The sequence below is a fragment of the Apteryx mantelli genome, chromosome 8 (assembly GCF_036417845.1).
Source record: "Apteryx mantelli isolate bAptMan1 chromosome 8, bAptMan1.hap1, whole genome shotgun sequence".
In the NCBI taxonomy this organism is placed as follows: Eukaryota; Metazoa; Chordata; class Aves; order Apterygiformes; family Apterygidae; genus Apteryx; species Apteryx mantelli.
Genome location: NC_089985.1, coordinates 22,008,911 through 22,028,853, shown reverse-complemented (window position 1 = coordinate 22,028,853; position 19,943 = coordinate 22,008,911). Strand labels below are relative to the sequence as shown.

The window sequence follows — 19,943 nt, the reverse complement described above, 5'->3', positions numbered from 1 at the left end:
CAACCCTCTCACTAGAGAGTTGTGCACAAGGTAGGTGTTGGGTCTCGTATAGGAAGTTCAAAGGGAACGTGTATGCCTGTGCTTTTAGTGCGCATTTTGAGTCCCCATAAGACACTTAGGCATGTTACGCAATGTTCAGGAGAACGGTTCACTGACTGGGACCACTGGGCATGTGACGCTGCCAGCAACCACAGGTGAGGACTGTGGAGTAATCGGTAGAGCAACAGGTGTTGAGCTCTGCCTCTCCTGAGCTGCAACCTGTCCTAAGGAAGGGCCTCAACCTCCATCTTCAACAAACAAATCATCTGACATATAGTAAAGTTCTGCGCTTGATCCCAAGTACTCTATTAGTTCATTATTGTTTATGAGGTGTTTGTGCAGTTCTCAAAATTCAATAGGTTGTGAAAGAACAAGAGCCTCCACAGAAGTGCCCTTACTAGGGAGTAAAGAGAGCATTGAGAGAGGATGAACTGTCGCAGAGAAACTAAATGACTTGTCTGTACCAGTCTTTTATCCCCATTAGGGAGATACCTGCCTTCCACCTGCTCTTTTTAGGAATAAAAGTGAGGTATATCAAAGATAGGGACAACAAAAGAAGAAAAGTTGTGAAAAAATAGATTAAGAAAAATAAACCACCAGTACAAGAGAGTACGTGGCCAAGGTGAATTTAATGTAAAGTGCCTAACAAAAATATGTAATCTCATTATAACTAACATTATATTGAAAGATTACAAATACTTTGCCAGTAGTTAAAAAAAGTTACTAAATATGCTCTGAGATTTAGAGACCTCTAAGCCGTATTTCAGTAAATCAAGTAAAACAGTTGCAGTACTAATTAAAGACAGACTTAGAAAATAACTCAAACGAACCTTTACTACATAACTCAATATGGCTTTTGTAAAAGAAAATTGTGCTTCCTGGATCTATTACAATTCTTTATATACACTGCAAAGCAATAAATACAAAAGAACCAATTGGTAAATTTTACATTTCAATAGGCTTCTGACACAGGCTTTCACAAGAAATTAAGCAGGCATGAAGTGGGATTGGAAGGTGGCTAAACAAGTTGGCTAAACAGAAAAAAAAAAAAGAGCTTGAATATAATGATCAATGTTCAGAAAAGGCAAAATATTAACAGAGGAAAATGCCTCCCTTTTCTGGTTTATATATGATATTGTTTAATATGCTTGCCTGTGTTCCAGGAAAAAGTTTGAACCAGACGACTTTGAAGTCGACACTGACTTTAGTTTAAACAAAATTAAAGAAAACTCTGGAGAACTTTTACATACATTAACACAGTGTCTTTCCTCTATTTTGGGCTACTAGCTCAATACCAGTCATTACATAACCCTTTTAAGCTGTCTTTTGGCAATCAGAAGGGGGAAGGAAAAGAAGGTTGACTCTAGGATGTTTCCACACATCTGAAGATTAGTTCAAACTTGCTTAAACTGTCATATTAATGAGAATACTTTCTGAGGTACTGTGCTAGGGAAGGGATCATTATGGGCTACTGCATACAGTCTATTGCTGTGATTCATGTCGGAGCCAATACTCGGAGAAGCAGACTCAGAGTCCCATAAATCACAGCTGTGGAGTTCCTCTAGAGGAAAAAGAAGTCCCAGACGCATAGTTCTACCTGACATAAGCAAGTTCATGATGAAGATTACGACTACATAACCTTTTGCAGTCAGGCAAGCAGAAGCTAAATCTACTCATGTGCTGAACCACCTGGATGCAGGCCAGGAATGATCCAAATGGTACACTGTTATGGCAGAACAGTGCTGTGCCTAGACCAATATACCTTACTTCTCCAGAGAACTTTATAGATTATGCACAGCACTGGAGTAAATGTGACTGGATGACTCCAGCCAGATGCTTCCAGCATCAGTATAACAGACTTGCATATATGTGCAAAAGACCATGTAGACATATTGTTACACACATGAGTGAAAAACACTTGAGGGACACTACAGATATTTTTCCAACAGATGGGACAATATATCATGTCCTAGCTAAGCTGATAAACAAAGCTATGTCAGAAAGTTTAAAGTAGTTTAAACTTACTGAACAGGGCAACCTATACAGCAAGTCTTGTGGAGAAAAAAAGGAACAAATAAAAAAAGCAGATAAATGGTGACCAAATATTATGGGCCCTCAAGGACAAAGAACTAAATCATTATGAAAAAAACACAGAAAAGATATAAGGAAAGAAAATTAAAGTAATTAGGAGGTAACCTGAGGTAGGCAATGACATGCATGGGAACTGTACAGAAGTGCAGCTAAAAAGAAAAGATCCAGGACATATATCTGAGCACTGCAGGAATTCTGATATTACAGAAAAGTGTGAAAAGAAACAACTCTGCTGAATATCAAAGTATGCAGTTTCAATTAATATTGAAAAATAGAGAAAATAAAGAGAAAAGCCATGGGAAAAGCCATCCAAAAAATAAATTAGATTTTGGATAATCGCGGAGGGTTTTTAAGTCTATAAAAAAGGCATTTTGGCAGCAGGCAGAATTTAAACAAATGTTGGAATTTACATATCATCAACCCAACAGCAGATCAGACAGATGAGGGAGTTCTAGGCAGGCATCAGGAAATTTACAGCAAGTTTTCAAAAATACAACCAGCCAAACCAAGGGGCATTGCTGTTTTAAGGATAGCCAGCTCTTAGGTCCTTTCCAGCTTTCTAGAGTACCTACTTCTCCATTGTTCCAGAAAACTGGACAAAGGCTGGGAATAGCTGTAGGAGTCGAAAGGATTTAGAGGCTTAACCCATTTAAAAGTCAGGCTTTCACAATCAGCCAGAGCTGAAGCTATGTAGCCATCCTCACATTTTGCTGTAAGAGAGAGGTGGCCCACCAGTTTGCCCTTACAAGCTTGAGAGCTCTGCAGATTAACAGTCATAAAATACATACACACACAAACACAAACACACGCATGCGCACACATGCACACATAGGCACACTTAAAATTCAATAAAACATTTAAATTTAAATTTAAAGCATAAATCATTTTAAAGCATTTCTCAGAGTGAAGGGAAAATCCCAGGATTCAGACTGCTTCTTTGCACCCTTGCCTGCGAGCACCGTCGTGGTACAAGCCGCAGTGGAGAACAACCAGCCGAGGGCACCTGCTGGGCCCTCGTGCTGGCTGCTGGGTTGCGGCCCTTGCACGTAGGGATTTACACAGCCTGACAGCCTCTGCAAGCACAGCGCCACTGCCTGCCCCGCACCACTGCCGGGTCAGCATCGCCGTGCTTCTTGTACGGCCCAGGTGGAGCCTTCCCACCCCAGGGATATCTGGTCTGCACTAACAACGCACATTCCCTGCTCTGTTCATAGGATCAGCCAGGACAGCACTGTCTACAGATGATATGGGAGCTGATAATTCTAAGTGAGAACAGTTCTTGGACAGTTACAGATAAAATCACTCAACGAGCTCATTCAACTCCCCCTGTGGCAAATCGGTGGTCAGGGAAGGGTATCAGAGACACCTTTTTTCATTGTTTCACTCAGCTTCTGTAATGAATATTCTGAATGTTCCTGGCAGATTTTCTCCACAAAATCTTATGGATGGATCTATTAATAATAAACTTTGTTAACACCCCCTTTTGGAGTAACAAGTTCCAAGTTCCCTAACTTAAAGAAAAATCCAGGTATACCGCTGTTCCTTAGTGGGCCTCTCTCATTGCTGTTTTTCTCATTATGGTTAAAACATTCCCTTCTAAAGAGGTGGTCTAGCTGAAAGACTCATGAATCCATGAATTTGGTGATTCCTGATGGTGATTCCTACCTTCTCCTAATTGCTTCAGTCTTTTCAGTCTTGTTTAAATTAAGGCTAACCTGATTCCTCTGAGAAGCTTCTCACAGACACCACATAAAAGTATTCAATGTCTTTATAAACAAAAGTTTTTCTTTTGGGGAATTCATTTTATGTTCCCTGAAGTAGGGCCTCTTTTCTTCTTTTTAACCAATCTCCTACTCTTGGGTTCTTTTTTGCTTTTGTACTTGGAGCTAGGCTTGATAAATTATTGACCTCAATTTTTTATTTATGTTTTTTTCAAGTCTTTATGTCTGTCTTTCCCTCTTGCTAAACTTTTCCTTTCATTCTGTTTATTTGTTTTTGGATGATATTAGTTTTTTGGTTTTCTGTTGTTTTTAGAAGCAAGCTATCTCATTGAAAATGCAGTTATTGGCTGCTGCTTTTTCTTTCTCTTATCCCCAACATCAATACTCTCCCTGCAAAGAGAACAGAACCATAAAACCTTTGAGGCCAAGCAGTCTTTGAAAATGTTCATCATTGTCAAAGAGAAAAAGTATATTGCTGTTCTTTGGATTCTTTCATATACATAAAGAAGGGAACCTCAGCACAAGAAGAGGGAAGCTATTTGCAATATCATGGCATAAACCAAAATAATCAGGCCAAAAAAGTAAGGGAGGTCTACAGAAGTGGCAAACCCTTCAACTTAGACAAGATGATGACTCAAAAATTGTCCTTGATCTGTTCTGCATTGTATCAACTAGCTTGCAATGCCGTGTATGCTGGTAAATTCTGCAATATTCCCTTTGGAACTATATGTGCTATTTTGAGCCATTGATCATGTTGTATTTTATCTTTGGCCTTATTTTTGCAAGAATTCACACAGGACCAATCATATGGTGAAAGTTACCTATCTGTGATGGGGTCATAGGTTTTATTTTCACTTTGACATTTACTCATTGTAGATGGTGGATCAGTTACTTAAGCAAACATTTTCCAGCTTTAGAAGTCGAGTTTGAAAACCAAGGACTCAGTTTTCGTATGTACTGAACACCAGCTTTTTTCCATTGATCTTGCATGAGAGATGGAGGTATTTAGCACATCACAAATTATCAGAAGGTAACATGCAGAACTGAGCTCATATTGTTGCATTCAAATTAAAGGAAATTATTAATAGTTTTACTTCATTCTTCAAGGCATTATTCATGCTTTGTTCTACAATTACCATTCCACTGCCTGAACGTCTTGATTTTGAAAATGACATTAAGGAAATACCTATACATGCGCATCACAAATCATTTCCCATCGATTTTGGTTAAAAGCTAGGAAGTCTGCATAAATAGTTGGCTTTGATGCCCTCTAACAAGCTTAAAAGCAGTAATAACCAACTCAAACTGCTAGAAATGACTGTGCATGTCAACTGCCTGATGGCTGATCACTTCTTATACATAAGCATATATTTTAGTTACCTTGATTGCTGGAATGGGCTTCTTTGGAACGAAATGTTTTTTCCTGGGGAGCAAAGCAGCTGTGCTCTGTTTCTTCAGTTTAATTTTGTTCTCAGCTATTATCTTTTTGCGTTGTTCCAGGTAAGGCCCAAAACTAGGTAGTTTCTGAAATAAAAATCAGGAAACATGATTATGCTTAATGAGCAGGCATAGCAAAGAGAATGAGCCAGATCCTAAGGGCAGGATTCCTAAGTCCTTGCTGAATGTGACTTGTTTCTTACACAGGAAGCTGAAATTGAAATCAGTGGGACTGTACCAGAGTGTGAAGTGAATAAAAATCAAATATGGATTTCAGGATCTGACTTGAAAATATATATTGAATATTAAAATACTAATACACCATAGCAAGAAAATAGCTGAATTGCAGATCAGCATCCAACAGTCTTCTATTTCTCCAGCACATACTTGCTCACATATAAATATGTATCGTGTTAAATAATTAGAACATGTAACTTTATTCCTATAATAGGTGGAAAGGTGTCATAAAACTATCAGTTTACTTGGAAGGGCTCCACTAATGTTTGAGAATACTTTTAGGGATATTTGGATATATCTATGTATTTTCAAAGCATACAAACATGCATTTTGTGATGATGACAGAAGGTTGTTGTGGGCTGTCAAAGTAAGGCTAACAAATGGCAAATGAACAGAAATGCATTGTGATTTCATAATTTACCTCCATGTCCCAGTTACAGATTTTTCTGTGATATTTAATCTTTGGGCCTGATTAAGCACTACAGGAAGATTTCACTGAAATACAAAGCTCATGTCTCATCCAGGAACATTGAAAGTGCTGGGTCAGATTTCATAAACTTGCCAAACACTCAACTTCCTGAAAAAAAAGTCCCTTTGGGTACACAACAGAGATATGGAAAACTGTAGCATGCCACAATCTCAGACCTAGGTGAATGAAAAATGGTTGAAAACATGGATTTTTGCTTGTTCAGCAGACCATGCCCCTCCTCCCCTGCAACTAATTACTTATGATGCAAAAGTATTTTATCCACCTAACTAAACCCTATACAGAAGCTACTGCAGTCCTCTAGAAACTACCAGGTAGTAATGGGGGATACATAGCCTCAGTAGTTGCTAGCATTAGTTCACACTAATAATACAACTTCAAAGAGCATATCCAACAAGACAGAGTACTGCTGTGGTTATCAATTTTTTAAAGAGGGAATTTTAATGTGAATTTTAAAAACAGAATTATTTAAAAATTTAACAATTTTTTTTTAAATAAAGTAAATTCAGAAGAGGTTACCTTCTTATAATCCTTAGGAGAAAAATGCCTCAATGAGCTCTGTCAGTCACCATACCCAGCCTTGGGACCTTGGGCTTCTTACTATGACAAGTAATAGCTTTCTTGGCTGCTAGGCTTTTGACACTCTGAGCATATAGCCAAAGGCTGAGGTCCTTGAAATGTTTCCCAGCTTCTGAAACTTGGTCTCTGCCCTCAACACATTTTAATTTCAAGTCAGAATGAGACTTGGAGTCCCCGGGTGGTTTCCAGAGGAGGAGCCCTGTTGCAGAGGCCAAGAATGAGCCATATTCTGGGGCAAACCCTCAATCTAGACAAATGCAAGGGCAGGACCGTGAGGGATGCTGCAGACCCTATCTGTCCCAAATCTAGATGTAGCCTGAGTTTGCCAGCTACCAAAGGACTGCTGTTTTGTCTGTTTTATAGGAACTTTGTTCCTGAATGTTCTTTTCAAGGGCTTCCCTACAGATGTCAAATTCATAAGTCATGAATATGAATTTTCCAGAATTCATAACCGATAAATAAGGTTTGGCTGCTATATGGTCCTGCAGAACACATTCAAGTGTTAAAGGAAGGTAGGTAGATGACTGTAAAATATGTATAATACCTTCAAGGGTTATCATTAGAAGTAACCAAACTTTCCTTTCTGTGCAAATGCCAAAAATATGGGATTTCTGTGCCTCGAGAGGAAAAGTTCTAGGATGTTTTACAATAACCTTTTAAAAATTACGGCAAACAACAGTAAGATAGCAGCCTTACACACCAAAACAAAATAAGACAGTAAAAATAGAGTTTTTAAACAGAAAAATGAGTAAAAGGGATAATTTGTCTAATTTCAGTCTGTACAACAGGTTTGAACGCGCACACAAACAGAATCAGTTCTTCAGATGAATTTTAGAAGATGTAAGACTGTTACCAAAAAGTCAGAAATACAAATTTTTCTTGTACGTCTGCTAGGCTGCATCAATTAGAAATACACTTTGGCTTACCAAACACGCAGTAGCTGTGTCACGGAGAAGCTATATTCTCTCCATAGCGTACGCACTGAAGCCAACAACTCTGGGCTTAAAAGGGAAGGAGACCTGATGACAAAGCACTTTGGGGCTCTTCCCTCTCTGGCCAGGAACTGACTTTCAGAGTAGTTAGCAAAGCTAATTTTGCTGAGGTTTTAACTGATGTAGTAGAGAGAGGAGACAGTTGTTTACGGCTTGACTGATTAAACAGGATCATCTTTGGGAAGAATAGCCAAATCTTTGCAGAATAAATCATTTGCTTTTGTGTATTCTTAATTTATGCACAACCTCCTAATTTCTACAGACAGAAATGCCAACGACATTGAAATAAAGCAGGTGATCTGAAGAAAATTGTGGAAAAAAAAAAAGATCATTTTTGTGTATAGATGAAGAGTGCTTTACTAAGGCAATTAATTCATTTTCTAAGTTTTTTTTCTAAGGTGTGGCCTCAAAGTATTCAGATTTTTATGTCTAACATAGCTGCTAGCTGGAATGTAAAGCAGACATTTTGAAAAGCATCCAGTGTCATTGGTGCCATAAAGATATTATATTAGATGTTTTGTAATGACATGAATATGGTTAAGTTAAACGATCTTTTCAGAATAAATGAAGTGATGATTAACCTAGAAAACTAACATCAGACCTGAGGTTTTACTGTGCAATCTTGTATTTCCATCAAGAATTTGATTAAATGGAATGCAAAATAATTAACTAAGCGCCTGGGTCTTATTCTAGTCTTGAGGATATACAATGAGCTTCCATTGACTTGACAGAAGTTGACTGTGTGCCTGTACAAATGATCTGGTTATTTTGTGTTTGGAGTCTGGTATTTCACAAGCAGCCAAGTCAAATTTCATCAAACACTGAAAACCAGCAATCTTTTCTATAACAATAAATAATACATGAAACTGTAGCCTCAGGAGTTCAGGAAGGACATTATTGAAGGTTCCCCTTACAAGTAATGCACAGATATACAGAAGGTTGACGAGACTGCTTATTGTTCAGAGCTGTAGTTTCAAACATTTTGGAGTCAAAGGCCATATGAAGTGGCACACAATATTATAATGAAGCAAGTTACATGTTATAGCAAAAGTGGAAATGCGTTAAAATAGCTGCCAAAGAGCTGGAAATTTAAGAGAGTTTTAAATTAAATCACGCTCTAATCATTGTAGGGGATATCTTCTAAAGCATATGTGGGATTTAACAGCACAACGCCCAGTGAAAGCACTAGCTCAGTAACCTGGGGGGTTTAAATCCCTGTTTGCTTTTGAAATCTTTCTACAATAAGTCTTGAGAATTTTTTTTTAATTTCCAGATACCTTATTGTCACCAAACTCTTTGCACACTGGAATCTTTGTCATATCAACATCTGCCTAAAAAAAAAAAGATATGAATATGTGGATCATAGCATGTGTTTAGAAGATTGCAACAAGCAGAGTAATTAGATAAGTCTTGTCTGCTGATATATCTGTATCAGTGATGTCTATAGCTGCATTATTTGTATCCATCTGTCTCTATGTAGCCATAATTTAATGTGTTTCTACTGCAGAGGATAACATCAATAGTGGAGCCAAAATAAATATATTAACTGGTTTTATTTCATTGTTTATAACTGCGTTATCCCAAAGCTGGAAGCTTGAAATATTGTGCTGGAGTATTTTGCAGAAAGAAAGAAAGAAAAAACCCAACTCTTCTTGCTAAAGACTTTCAAAAGCTGCCTTTTAACTGATGAACTGTACAAATCTCCAGCAACATTGTGATTTTTGTTTCAGTAGCTTCTCCAGGGATTCATCATTGATGAATTTGTTCTCACCAGAAAAGCTAAATCCTACTCATTTAAAGATAACAGTATCTTCCACTAAAACTGTCTCAATCCAGATATAAAAAAGCATTACCCTGCCAATAGAGAACTGACAACATAATGAATCAACAATGAAACCTTAAGCCAGAAAAGCTTTAAGGTGAATAAGTCTGTTTTGATTATAATTTATTCATGGATCAATCTAAAGGTAATTGAGCATATTATGAACTAAAAAAGGTGCTTGTTTCCTAATGGCAAAAAGTAAAGGATATCTCTCATTTCAGATTGCTGTAATTATTATGGGAGCATTAGCAAGTAGCCCTAATTAGAACAGAGGTGGAACAGGCTAGTGAACAGAAGACCAAGACTTTATTTCCAACTTCTAAACTGGTCTGTTGCCTTCATCCAGGAAAGTCAAGGTATGTCTCCATGCTGTAGCTATGGGTTGTTTATTTGGGAGCTATCTCCTGTTAAGGGGCTGCATGTTGTCTACTGTTAGAAGACCCAGATTTCAGCTGGGACAACTAGGTATCATCATAAACCAAAAATAATTACCTACAGTACTACTATACCTACAGTACTTGAGTGGATCTGAAGTATATCCTGCTGGTATTTGCTAATAAGATGGGGCACAAAAAAGAACACTAGAAAATAGTCATTTTCATAAATGGGATTTTCAGGGAGTAACTGTCATAAGGTAAATGAAGAACTTATATAAGCAATTACAAGGATCACTGGCACATGGAAATTTGGGGTAGCAATATCATTTAGTTATGAGGCAACATGGTTTAAAAATGCTGTTTCCCCATGGCTGAAGAATTTCCCATGTCGAATGCAATGTCATTATCCAATTTCTTTTATATTTGAGTGTTGCCTCCACTCTGAGGTATGAAGATTCATTCTGTAAATTCCCCTCATGCACTTTAACTTGTAAACAATTTTAAGTGACACACAGTCTTGTCCCTCATGTATGTGGAAGTGGAAGTGAAGCCAAATCGTCTTATTTCACATACTTCACATTTTTCAAGTGCAGACATTTCTGCTGCACATAGCAAAACTAGACAAGAACAAGAATGAGTACTGAAAAAGGTCTGACATGCTGAATTGCTAAAGGAGAGTTAAAATTGCTCTAATGAAATATTATGTGCTGGTTGTAGTACTGATGTATTAAGCAAAGACCCACATACTCTGTGGTTATGTAAATGGCTGGATAATTTTTTCACCAGAGCTTTGCCACATAAATCACTAGTGTGTTTTAGAAATCAAACAAGATGTTGATCTTACACTTCCTTCACTATAGCTTGTTTTTATGAACAGATTTTTCTCTGATATTACTTAACCAGCAGCATTCCCTCAGAGAAGGACAGAAGAAAGGAGGAGAAAACACAAATTGTCAAAATGCCTGGAAAGGACAAAGGTGGTGAACTACCTTCACAGAATCACAGAGTTGTTGGGGGTTGGAAGGGGACTCTGGAGATCATCTAGTCCAAACCCTCCACTGAAAGCAGGTCACCTAGAGCAGGTTGCTCAGGGCTGTGTCCAGTCATGTTTTGAATATCTCCAAGGACAGAGGCTCCACAGCCTCTCTGAGCAACCTGTTCCAGTGATCAACCACTCTCACTTTGGAAAAGCTTTTTCTTACATTTCAGTGAAATTCCTGTATTTCAACTTGCACCCACTGCCTCCTGTCCTGTCAGTGGATACCACTGAGAAGAGTCTGGCTCCATCTTCTTTACTCCCCCCTCCCCCCCCCCCCCAGGTATTTATACACACTAGTAAAATCCCCCCGATCCTTCTCTGCTCGGGGCTAACCAACCCCAGCTCTCTCAGCCTCTCCTCCTGTGACAGACCCTCCAGTCCCTTAATCATCTTTGTGGCCCTTTGCTGGACTCGCTCCAGGATGCCCATGTCTCTCTTGTCCTGGGGATCCCAGAGCAGGTCACAGCACTCCAGAGGTGTCTCACCAGTGCTGAGGAGAGCGGAAGGATCACCTCGCTCGACCTGCTGGCGATGCTCTGCCCAGTGCGGCCCAGGACGCCGTTGGCCTCCTTTGCCGCAAGGGCACATTGCTGGCTCATGGTCAACTTGTTGTCCAGCAGGACTCCCAGGTCTTCTCTGTCAAGTTGCTTTCCAGCAGGTTGGACCCAGCATGTACTGGTGCCTGAGGTTTTTCCTCCCCTGGTGCAGGACTTTGCCTTTTTCTGTGTTGAACTTCATAAGATTCCTGCCGGCCCATTTCTCCAGCCTGTTGAGGTTCCTCTGAAGAGCAGCACAACCTGCTGGTGTATCAACCACTCCTCCCTGCTTTGTATCATCTGAAAACTTGCTGAGGGTGTGCTCTGTCCCATCATCCAGGTCATTAATGAAGATGTTAAACAGCACTGACCCCACTATCGACCTCTGGGGTACATCCCTAGGGACTGGCCTCCAGCTGGATTTTGTGCCACTGATCAGAACCCTTTCAGCCTGGCAGTTGAGGCTGTTTTCCCTTCACCGCCCTGTCCATTTATCTAGTCCATGTGTCACCAGTTTGTCTATGAGGATGCTATGGAAGACAGTGTCAAAAGCCTTGCTAAAGATAAACAACACCCACTGCTCTCCTCTCATCCACCAAGCCAGTTATCTCATTGTAGAAGGCTACCAGGTTAGTCAGGCATAATTTACCCTTCATTAATCCATGTTTTACAATGAAGAGTTGATTTGAACTTGGTTTAGCTATCCTCCCAGAATACCAATCTCTTCTGCAAACATGCAAAAATGCTGGGATTCATCCCTGTGCTGCCTTGGGAGGATTACAACTGTGAAGGTTTCTTCTTGGCTTTGGAAAACTGGGGAGATAAGCCGCTGGGAGGGTAAAAGCTAGGAGTGGAAAGCTTGGGAGGCTACTGAGCCAAGTGACTGCCTCAGAGCAAGTTAGAACTGTGAAGACTGCAGATGAGACTGGATAGTTTGGAGAGGGTAAGAGGTGAAGCAAGACCCCTGAAAGAAGGAGAATGGTATGGAAAGGCAATCAGATAAGGGAAAAATTAACATTGAAGCCAGGTAGACAGCTGCTCTCATCCAGAAGCTATAAGAATTTAAATCAGGCTTCTATGGGTCATTTTATATGCCCTCAGCACAAAGGTTTTTAGTAATGTTTGACCCCCATTCGTTCATGTTGAAAATTTTCTGTTTGATGTATAAAGTTTTCCAGAGAAAGCAGTTTTAATTTTAATGATTTTTCAGCTGCTTCTGAATCCTTTAAGTGTATTTTTTCCAGGCTAATGTGTTCAAAACGGCTGCATAAATCTAGAATCCTTATGACATGCTGTATGTACGTACGGCCTTGACTAGACTTAACATAGCACAACGCTTTCCATTGCAGTGGTCTGCCTCCAGCTTCTAGGAACCTTCACAGTTTACTAAAATGAGACATGGTTCCAACATTTCCACAGAGGAAGAAAACATAAAGTCTCAGTACCAAACAACAGCAATAGTAACAACAACAAAATCTTGTCACAATGTCAGGATAGCTTATGCTCCTTCTGGAAAAAAACAGTAAGTCAAAAGCCTAATTCTGTTCCTCTGGAGATGGCAAATATGCACAAAATATGCACACATATTAATATTCACAGCTATAGGGACAGAATATTTTGCACAAGTTTTTCTCTCTAATCTCATAAACTGCTCAACTAATGAAAAACTAAACATGTATGGCAATGGAGAAAGTGAAGCCGCTAATTCTTATTCTTTTAGATATTCTTACTCTTTTACATAGTCAAAGCTAAACTCTCTTCAATAGCTACAGTCTTCTCTGTGTTGGTCTGGCAATGCTAAGGTGCCAAACATTGGAAGGGAAGGGCCCCTGGCAGGACCGAGCCATCCACATGGCACTGGGGTTCGTGTCCAGCCAACGTAAGCAGCTCCTGCAAGCCTCCCACCAGGAATCCCACGAGGGTCCTGCCCGCAGCATGTGGGCAGGCCATGGAGGCGATGGGACACTTCCCTCTAACAGTCTCCAGTCAACAGAGTGTTTCTTGGGGCAACACCAGTTGTGATAGCCCCCAAGGCTGCTGTAGCTATGTTAGCAAGAAGCAGCAGAGAATTTGGCCCTTGTATTAAAGGGTCCACACATGCTCACTGCTCTGTTTCTAAGAGCCAAATCATAACCGACATTACTGCCTTTAATGAAAGGGAAATGTGTTCAAAATAAAGGACAGAATTCAATAATTCCTCAGAGAAAATTAAACTCTGCCTTCCAGTTATTTTGCTGTTTTTCCTTGGAACTGTATTTGTTTGGTAAACAGTGCTGTCTCAAAAATCTATAATTACTGTACATACACTTGTTCCTGTAATCTCTGCTCCCTGCACTGCGTGCATATATACCACTGCATTTTGTTATTCAACTATTCTGTCCACTCTTTAAACCATGATTATTTAAAGCATGTGAACTAACCCCCAGCCCTGCAGTAATTCTGAGACTAAACAGAACATTAATGTGTATTCTAGGAAAACATATTGCTGTGACCTCACCATGAGATATATGACACATTCTTGAGTGTGGAGCTAAAACCATTATTTAAAATAAAAATTATTTCTTCTTTCATCATTTTTCTACTACAGCCAAAATTTTCTCTACTAGCTTAAAATCATGAACAAATTGTTCTTCATGTTCTATCTCAAATGTTTGTTTTTTAACAGCTTATACTGAGTGAAGGAAAAGATTTTAGGAATATAGGTTTACTGTAGTGCGGCAAAAACTTGCATTCTACAAATGTATTGAAGTCCTTCTGTCATGAAATATTCATCAGTAAAACAATAAAGGAGTTAATCTTTGAAGCAAACTTACACATTTGCAATCAAAAGCCAGGATGACATAGATGATAAAGAAAATGTTACCTTCTGGGGTGAAGAAAGGAAGATACTGATACACATTACTGTGCTACTTCATGAACATCTGGCAGTCTGTCACTTATTAGACAACAACATCTTCTCTAAACAGAAGAGACTTGAATTCATCAGGGATTCCTGTAGTACAGTATGTGCTTAACTTAAGTACCTGCTTTCTGTGATTTCCATAGATTATCATATTCATGACACTGTGGAGTGAAAGCATTCTTCTCACTCTAACCAGAACATGCAAAAGAAATTAAAAACATTGGCAGGCACTTTGTCTCCAGTTTGTTGGACATGTGAGGAAAGGACTTTCCACCCATTTATGCAAATGAAATTCTGTCAGCTAAGCAGCAGCGTAACAAAGATGTCAGCAGAATGTCTATTAATAAATACCTGACAGGCTAGCAAATGTAACTGTATTCAAATGCTTTTAGGAAACAAGCATCTGTTGAACCCCAGTGTTGGAAAAACTTTGTGCAAATAATATTTTGTAGTATTACTGTTACAGAAGTAAAAAATACATCAGGTTGGTATTCACATCTTCATCTGCGTATATATGCCATGCTGTATGCATAGCCATACATTCAGTTTATGTGCTCATCATATCAATGCAGTCAAGTACTCAATCATACGAAAAAATGCAATTGCTAGGCACTTTTAACTGCCTTCTTCTCCAAGCTGGCTGGTAATTGAGATGTTCAGATACCTCATTGAGGAACAGCCTCATTTAAAAAACCAACAACCCTAAAACCATCTATTTCTTCAGATTTAACCATCCTCTTCTGGTTGCACTTATACCAAGGAGACTGAACTCCAGCAGTACCTTATGACTCAGTTTTTAGGTCCTTTCAAAGAAACTTCAGAGGTGCTAGTTAGAGTACTAAAAGGAAAAATAAATCTTTTTTTACAACTGTAAGAAAGCATAAGTATCCCTGCTGCTATGGCTACATGCACTGGTTACCAACTGACCTGTCAATCAGAGATGCTGCTGACCCAGCAGGTGAGTGGAGCTGTTTTAAGCTGAATTTGCTAATTCCACTCTTGCTAAATGAGCTAGGTCAGGCACCTGCAGCAGCCTAGCCCCCTTTCTGGCACTGCAAAGCTCCATTTAAACTGCCCACGTGAGCCTGTTCAAAAGTTGCCAGAGCAATCTGATAGTACAACGCTGCTGCGACGCAATCCCAAATGTAAATACACGCTGTGGGCAGAACTAGGGGAACCGCACACTGCTTGCACCCTCCTCAGCACTCCCATACTCCCTTCCAGCATGTCCCCAGCAGAAGTATAGGCCCATACACCCTGCAGTACTTACACACTGGAAGTGGTGTATACACAGTGGCTGTTTATACAAAAAAGTCTCACAGACAACTCAGTCATTTCCATCAAAGTCATACTCTCAGGGGAATGGGAGATTGGGCAGAGAGGGCAATTGGCAACTATGTTTTAGCCTCGGGTGAAAAAGTTCATTTTCACCATTGCAGAATGTGTTTTAGCTGCAAATTTAGCTATCAAATACTTTTTTTTCTAGCACCTTCAAACCTTGCACAAGTGATAAGAGTATATACACTTTCCCCACTTAACAGAATAATTTGCTAGAACCTTTGCAGATTTTTGTTTATCCCGTATTTTTGTTTTGATGTATCGTCTGCATGGCAGCTCCAGATTTATTACTGACTTGCCTACACCGCAAATAGCAAATCATTCCAAGATATCTAGAATTAAACTCCACTTCTCCCTAGCAGATTACAGATCACATAACTATACATATATTATTGCACTAATAGATTACTTAAATGCAAACTATTGCTAATAATTCCTAAGTAAACCTTCTTCCACTTCAGAGTCATTGTAATCCATCTTTTATGTCAGTACTTCTCCTCCTTCTGCACAGACTACGATGCTTTTCCTCATTCATCTCTCCTACACAGTAATCCTTCTACCTCTACTTCACTCAATTCTAATTTAAATGTAAAATATTCAATACAGACAAAAGAGCTCTAGTCAGCTCTTGTGGTTAAGACCAAGGAGCCTGCCATGCCTTTTAGAATCTTTAAACTAGACAATAAAATGATTTTTATCATCACCTCGATAATCTAAACTCACTAATTTCATGCTAACAGTCATAATATGAATAGTTTGGACATTTAAGAGTAAGCGTTGCCACCTCTATATAGTCAAAACTCCTGCTTTACTTGGTGAGAGATGGGAAGTGAAAATGTTGAGTGCATTTCTGCGTGGAGTTTGAGTGTTCCGGTTTGATTCAGGCCTTCCAACAGTTTCTCTGAAAATTGGGCAAAATCAACACATAACATATGACATTAAAAAAATTATGTGAATACAGCGAGATTGTAAAATTGGAATGATCCATTGAAAGGAAGTCATGCTGAAGAAGAAACTTGATCATTCAAAGTTATTAATGCGTTTTTACAGATCCGAAAAGAAATAAGTAATTGCTAAACCATTTAAAATGAATATTATATCAAACTCATCAAATTAAGAAAATAGCAATAATCCATTACAGAAGTGATAGCTCCACTAAACTGATATACATGCTTTCTGTGTCACCATTAAGCAGTGAGGAGATGTCAAAGCAATAGATGCTGTATAAAAACCTAAGGTAGACCAACAGAAAAGTGTGCAGTAGAATCAGGCTTCCAAACCTCCCACAGGCCTCTCTCGCGTATTTATCTGTCTCTGTAACAGCTAAAGCATAACATCTAAAGTACAACAACTAAAGGATTATTATATTCTGAAAGTGCCTTTACAATAGTCATATATTCTAAAATGCTGAATTGATTAGATTTTCACTCAAGTCAATCAGAGGAAGAACTTGCTTTTTTAAAATCTAACATGCAAATCATTTGACATATAGATCGCAGGCATAGCTCTGTACTTTTAAGAACTATCTTATTTTCAATTGCTATAATAGCTGCAAAATGAGTTCTAAGCATCTTGTTACTACAAGACTTCCCTGATCCGTATGCACAGTTAGGCGGCTTGCAAGTATACACATTCAGTTTTCCTTCTCTGCTATTAAACATAACCCACAATCACATATTGCTTCAATAGGCCATCCACTTTTTCACTGGTTATGTGCTCCTTACATATAAAAACTTGAGATACGGACACATTTCCTTTACATATTGCTTTGCACTGTGTACTCATTGGGCTATTTTGTGGATAAAAAGGATCAGTATGGCATAACAAACCATATCATTCATATTTATGGAGAAACTCCTGTCCTGATCCTACAAGCTGTTGCGCGTGGCTGAACTTTAAGCACGCACGCAGTTACGCTGGCCTGAGGTTAAGCCTCTGAGTCACGATGGGGGGCAGCAGGAGTGCGTCTCCCCAGCTGAATGAGCCACCCCTCTCCTTGGGTGCGCACGTGTGCTTCCCTCGACTTCGCCACACGAGCTACAGGCGCCCAGGGAATGGTAACATGGAGCCTACAGCGTCCACCTCTTTCGCCTTGTTTAAAAAAACCAGGCATGTCTTTGGCTGTTCTGCACCCAAACAGTTCCAAATAACACACCTCACTGGGGATAAGTGATCACAGAAGTCCTGCAGTGCTTGTGTATTCAAAAAACTGTAGTATTTTAAAATCACACCCTCATTTAAATTGTAAAGAACAAAATGATTTTTATTTCTTGACATAATTCATCTGGGTGAAGTTGTGCCAGGTATTTACAGCAATTCACTCTACAGCTCAAAAAAAAAATAAATCTATGGCTACTGCAACCATAAGACAAAAATGGAAACAAAATTTTCTACTTAGCACAGCCTCTCTAAGGTAATGCTGTCTACAACAAGGCTGCTGCTATAAAGGTCACAGACGACATAATTTATATTATTATGGGTAATCCATGTCTTCTGCGTGCCTGACTATTTTATCGTGGTGCTGTGTATGCTGACGGATAAAGCTCCTAGGGCTGATTTAACGGAAGCTGCTGGCAGCGGCAGGAGCAGGCGCCCCAGCCGTGCGCTGCGCCCCCTCCTCAGGCAGCCGGGGCCCCTCCGGCCTCCAGGGAGGGCGCCAGCCCGTGGTGCTGCGCGAGCAGTCAGCCAGCCCTCGAGCACCCACTGTTTTTGTGGGAAGCCCCCTTCTACGAGCCATGACACGACAGCAGGAAAAAAAGCCTTCCCAGAGGGCGTGCGCACGGGCCGGTATGGGCAGGTGCACAGGGATTTGGTGAAGTAGCGAAATAGAGCTTAGTTATGTGGGCTTCACAGCTAACGATGTGCAAGGCCAGCTCACAGCCATTAAACACATAAGCAGCATTTGAGTTTGTTGGAGATGCTCAGGGTTGCTGTCCTACGCCCCTGGGCTGCTGGAAAGGGCTAGCGCTGAGCTGCAGCGCGCTGAGCGAGAGGGAGAGCGGGACACAGGCAAGGCTGCGAGGGAGAGCAACGGGGCCGAGGAGTGCAGGGCTCTCAGCTGCTGTCTCAGGCTCTCTGCACCCTCAGACAGACATTGCTCTGTGCTCAAGCCTCAGAAGAGCAAGACCGAGTGAATCTCATTTCAGTCTTTCATCCTTCTTCCAGATGGATTTTTTTTTTCAGTTGCTTTTTTGAGGCAGAGTTCTCTTAAGTTCCTACACATAAATGTGTTTATGTGGGAATAAGCAAGCTCATTGTTGTGACATCCCTCAATTACATTTATTTGAGATGGCATTATTAAACATGAATATAACTCTTCTCCATCCTTAACTTGGGAAATAGAAAGCACACGCAAAACTTAATAATCATTACTGAACCCTCCCCCCCAACTAATTCAACTTATTTGGCAACTTGGGTTAGGAGAATTAGTCTGTCACCTTCGATACTGCACAAAACTTTGTACTTCACATGCAAGCAGCACACGGCTGGGGTAGGTGTTTTTCCGGGAAGGGACTGCCCTCCACACAGTTGCTGCAGGGGAGTGGAGTTTAACACAAGTTTAACACAAGTAACACAAGTTTAACAAGTCAGCTACTAAGTTTGTCAATGGCTTGTTCACTGACCATGTCCTAGTGAAAAAAGTGCCTCCTTTTTCATACCTTTGTCTTCTGCTCATAGTAGGCAGATTTTTGGGGTGACACTGGAAAACACACTCACCCACTCCTCCTTTAGACAAATTACTGGTCTCTTCAATGTGTGTGGCTCATGCTCAAGTATATGATTTGTCTGGAAGAAAACATTTCATTTTGGCAGACTCTTGGGTCATATTTCTTGGTGGTTGTTAGTTTGTTGATCACTGTATTGCCCTCTGGATTTCTTTCGCTTTTTATTTGTAATTCCTTTCACAGTTGCCAGCTGTAATACTTCCTGGGGCAATGGAAACTGAGGTACACACATGTCGTGACATCAGTATCGCATCAGGCTACTGGAAGTGCTTTCTGGGAGAGACATTTTCCCACTGGAGGATGTCTTGCTCATTGCTGGTTTCTTAAAAGAAATCCTAACAATTTCACTTCTTCACTTAGTTTTGCCATTCAGCTTGCTGCAAAGTGACGATAGTGATAGCAGTGATGAGAAGTGGACTGAATTTTTATTCCCAGGTAATTTGCATGACTGAACCACAAACAGTCTAGGCTCCATTGCCTCACACTGCAGTTGGGGCACTGCATCTGCTGAAATGCCTAAAGACTCTGTCCTACAATGATTGCTGCAAAATGTCTATCAAGACGCAGAGGACTGATTAATAGCAAAGGTTAGCTTCTGAGATTTGTTGTTTAAAAGTCCAT

General features: G+C 40.0%; 1 protein-coding gene across 2 annotated transcripts in view; it reads right to left on the bottom strand.

Annotated features, from left to right (window-relative positions):
• Positions 1 to 19,943, bottom strand: part of DPYD (dihydropyrimidine dehydrogenase) — a 382,796-nt gene that overhangs the window by 9,005 nt on the left and 353,848 nt on the right. For both annotated transcript variants that reach the window (XM_067300877.1, XM_013961321.2), the window contains exon 21: positions 5,232 to 5,375. In XM_067300877.1, coding sequence (XP_067156978.1) covers positions 5,232 to 5,375 — 144 coding nt within the window. The remainder of the gene's footprint in view (positions 1 to 5,231; positions 5,376 to 19,943) is intronic.